The sequence below is a fragment of the Notothenia coriiceps genome, unplaced genomic scaffold (assembly GCF_000735185.1).
Source record: "Notothenia coriiceps isolate Sejong01 unplaced genomic scaffold, NC01 NC01_scaffold00022357, whole genome shotgun sequence".
Classification (NCBI taxonomy): Eukaryota; Metazoa; Chordata; class Actinopteri; order Perciformes; family Nototheniidae; genus Notothenia; species Notothenia coriiceps.
This window is the reverse complement of record NW_011355058.1, coordinates 1-3,175: the sequence shown is the minus strand read 5'-3', so window position 1 is coordinate 3,175 and position 3,175 is coordinate 1. Positions and strand designations below refer to the sequence as shown.

General features: G+C 49.5%; 1 protein-coding gene across 1 annotated transcript; it reads right to left on the bottom strand.

The window, feature by feature from the left end:
- Window positions 1-139: 139 nt before the first annotated feature.
- On the bottom strand, window positions 140-2,711 carry LOC104953946 (bromodomain-containing protein 4-like). Its single transcript, XM_010780992.1, has 5 exons — window positions 2,322-2,711; window positions 2,110-2,216; window positions 1,871-2,021; window positions 590-714; window positions 140-427 (listed from the first exon to the last, which is right to left on the bottom strand). The coding sequence occupies exons 1-5, from the start codon at window positions 2,521-2,523 to the stop codon at window positions 218-220; spliced, it is 795 nt and encodes a 264-aa protein (XP_010779294.1). The 5' UTR covers window positions 2,524-2,711; the 3' UTR covers window positions 140-217.
- Window positions 2,712-3,175: the final 464 nt, after the last annotated feature.

The window sequence follows — 3,175 nt, the reverse complement described above, 5'->3', positions numbered from 1 at the left end:
TTTGTTAATAATTACATACAACACATGGCATTTTTGTGTGTGTTTGTTCCAAGTGAATCTGCGGCCCCCTGGTAGCCAGTACATCAATGATGTGGCCCCCACCACCATCAAAGTTGCCCATCCCTGCTTTACAGTCAGCATGTCCTCCGCTGCTATAGTCTTTCAATGTTTACTTTGAGGTAACCATGGCAGCCCTCTGTTTTGTCTTGTGACAACCTTACCGTAGTTTGTCCTGCTCTCTGCGTTGCCTGTCCTTCTCCACCTGCTCGGCCTGGGCCTTCAGAGCCTTCTCCCTCTCCTCCTTCTCCCGGGCCGCTCGACGGAACTGCTCAAAACTGTCACTCGATGACTTCACTGCAGACGTGGGTGTGGATGTGGACTTTTGGGCAAGGCTGGCCCATGAGCCCATGTTCTTCAATTTGACATCCTGAGACACACAAACACAGACAGACAGTCAGATAGACAGTAAGAAAAGTTCCATTAATATCGGTAATGTTCAAAAACCTTTCAAGATGCAGTTCATACGTTAAGAACTGGGAGATGTGTACAAGATACTTTTTTAAAAGTGACTAATTACAGCCTCCTGTACCTTTTTGGGGGCAATAGGCGTCTTGGAGTCCTGCTTGAACTTGTCCTTGTCTTGCAGAGAGGGAGGCGGTCCACTGGACTCAGAGGAGCGGATCACAGGTCGCGAGCTGTCCATGGACTTCACATCTGCGCAACACAGGATCACACACATTAATATTCTCAGTGTTTTGTGGAGATCCTACAATTCTCCGTCTCTGTGCATTTTAAAGGTCACATGTCATGGCCATTTCCACTGATCATAATTCCATTGTTGAGGTATACTAAAATAGAAAAAATACTGTGCAATTTCCAAACTCACATTGGTTTCGCATACAGCATCTCTGTAAAGTATGTGTATTCAGCAGTATTCACTTTCTCCACTAAATGGCTCCTCCGGCTCCCCTCCGTGATTTCCTTGTTTAGCGATACACAGCCAAACACAGCCAAACTCAACCTGAACACACACAAAGTCACAGCCGAAATAAAAACAATAAGTGTGGCTTGATATTGAGTAAGAAAAAGGTTTATAGGTTGATAAACGCTGTGAGAATGGGTCTTCAGAGAGAATTTCGCGCGATCCCAACTGTCTGTTATCAGCCTGCAGCACGGAGCAGAAATCAGCAGGGCTGCCTGCACTGCGTGTGCGTGTGTGTGGATTGGTCAATTTGGACCAATCAGCGGGGGCTTAACGTAACGGCTCCACGGATTGGCCCATTTAGTTCCGGGTACGTGCTTTCGTAAGCACGTACCCGGAAGAATCAAATGGATGATGACGTTTCACCAACGAGGCGTTTGGGGAGGTATTTTCTGTTTTAGAGTTTTACTCGCTACAGGGTGTACTTTGAGGGTTTTGACTCTGCACACCGTTTACATGCAGAAAAACCTTCATAACACACAAGGGGACGGGTAATAACCGGAAAAGCATGACACGGGACCTTTAACTGGAGACACACCGATTGATAGGCCACCGGTGGAAATAAGATGATTGTAATCCGATAGGCCCGTACTGGTGTTGGACATAGGGTGTAGATTGTAAAGCCCACTGAGTCAAATCTGCAATTTGTGATCGGGCTCCATGAATGCACTTGATTAACTAATAATAAGCCTACATTCACAGTATAGAATATTTTCTCAAATTTGTAGGAACATACAATTACCTTTTCCATTGAAAAGAAAAGTTAAAGAAATCTTTGTGTTTGCTGTTCTAACTGACCTGCCAATTCTGAATTTATTTCTAAGAACAGAGTATCGGTGCCTTTCTAAAAATAAAGTTCCAGTAAAAACAACAAGTCCTGTTACTCACTCTGTGGGCCGTGGCTTGTTTGAGAAGGCTTGTTATCAGGATGTTTGTGATGGTCGGGTCTCATGGCCGGGTTGAATGGTTCTCCTCTCATCGCTGGTGATGGAGGAAGTTTCTCCTCCTTTACAACACTATGGCTCCCCTGGCCCCTCTGCTGCAGGACAAACACATGGAGTCAGAGTTAGACATGTGGACACAGGACAGTTGACCTGCTATAACGCTTTCTAAAAAGCATTTCTCACCTTTTTGGACTGCATGTTTTGAGGTGGGGACTGATGGGACACAGGTGGAAACTGGGGAAGTTGTGGGGAATGCATCATGAGAGGCGATGGGTTGTCCCTTATGTGACCTGTCAACAGAAAGGAGAGGCATTATAATAAACGTCAGCCAACACCAATCTTTGCTTCCCGACTCCCTCTTACATTACATTTTAGTCTCATCTTCTTCCACTCACCTGCGTTGTAAGGGTCAGCCTTGGGCGGGCGAGGGGAGGGCTGCTGCTGCTGCTGCTGCTGCTGGATGATCTGCTGTGCTTTGTTGGGGGGCATGGATACCTTGTGTTGTGACCCCTGGGACTGACCAGCGAGTCCAGGACCCTGCTGGTAGTTAAGTTGTTGCTGCTGCTGCTGCATGTGGCGGGCCGGGTGGAGGGGCATCTGTGGGGGCGGGGCCTGATGTGAAGGGGTAGGCTGCGTCTGGGACTGAATGGTGAGCTGTGGGGGAGGCAGAGTGGTCTGGGAGGGGAGCTGAGACTGTCCCTGCACGGACTGCAGGAGAGAGATCTGTCCTGGTTGTTGTTGTTGTTGTTGTTGCTGCTGCTGCTGTTGTTGTTGTTGTTGCTGCTGTTGTTGTTGTTGCTGCTGCTGTTGTTGCTGCTGCTGTTGTTGTTGTTGTTGTTGTTGTTGTTGAAGTTGTTGCTGCTGCTGCTGCTGCTGCTGCTGCTGCTGCTGCTGCTGCTGCTGCTGCTGCTGCTGCTGCTGCTGCTGCTGCTGCTGCTGCTGCTGCTGCTGCTGCTGCTGCTGCTGCTGCTGCTGCTGACGAACCTGCGCCTGAAGTGACTGCATGGACTGCATGGACTGCTGGGGCTGCTGGGGCTGCCGGCCTTGCTGGAACTGCTGCAGGTATAATTGTACTTGGTTCAGAGGGGTGGTAGACTCTGGCTCATCATCGTCCTCCAGCAGCATCTGGGGAGGCTGGGAGGAGAGCAAGCCCTGGGGGGTGAGTGTTGGGGGGGACATGGGCCGCTGGTGCAGAGGCTGAGCAGGGTGGAGTATCTGGGGGGGAAGCTGGTGCTGTGGTGGTGGAGCT

Bases quoted from the DNA above. Each gene is read 5' to 3' on its own strand.
- LOC104953946 (XM_010780992.1), bottom strand. From the start codon at position 2,523: ATGCCCCTCCACCCGGCCCGCCACATGCAGCAGCAGCAGCAACAACTT. The intron at 2,217-2,321 runs GTGAGTGGAAGA...TTCTGTTGACAG, and splicing joins GGCTGACCCTTACAACGCAG to GTCACATAAGGGACAACCCA. The intron at 428-589 runs GTACAGGAGGCT...TGTGTGTCTCAG, and splicing joins CGCCTATTGCCCCCAAAAAG to GATGTCAAATTGAAGAACAT.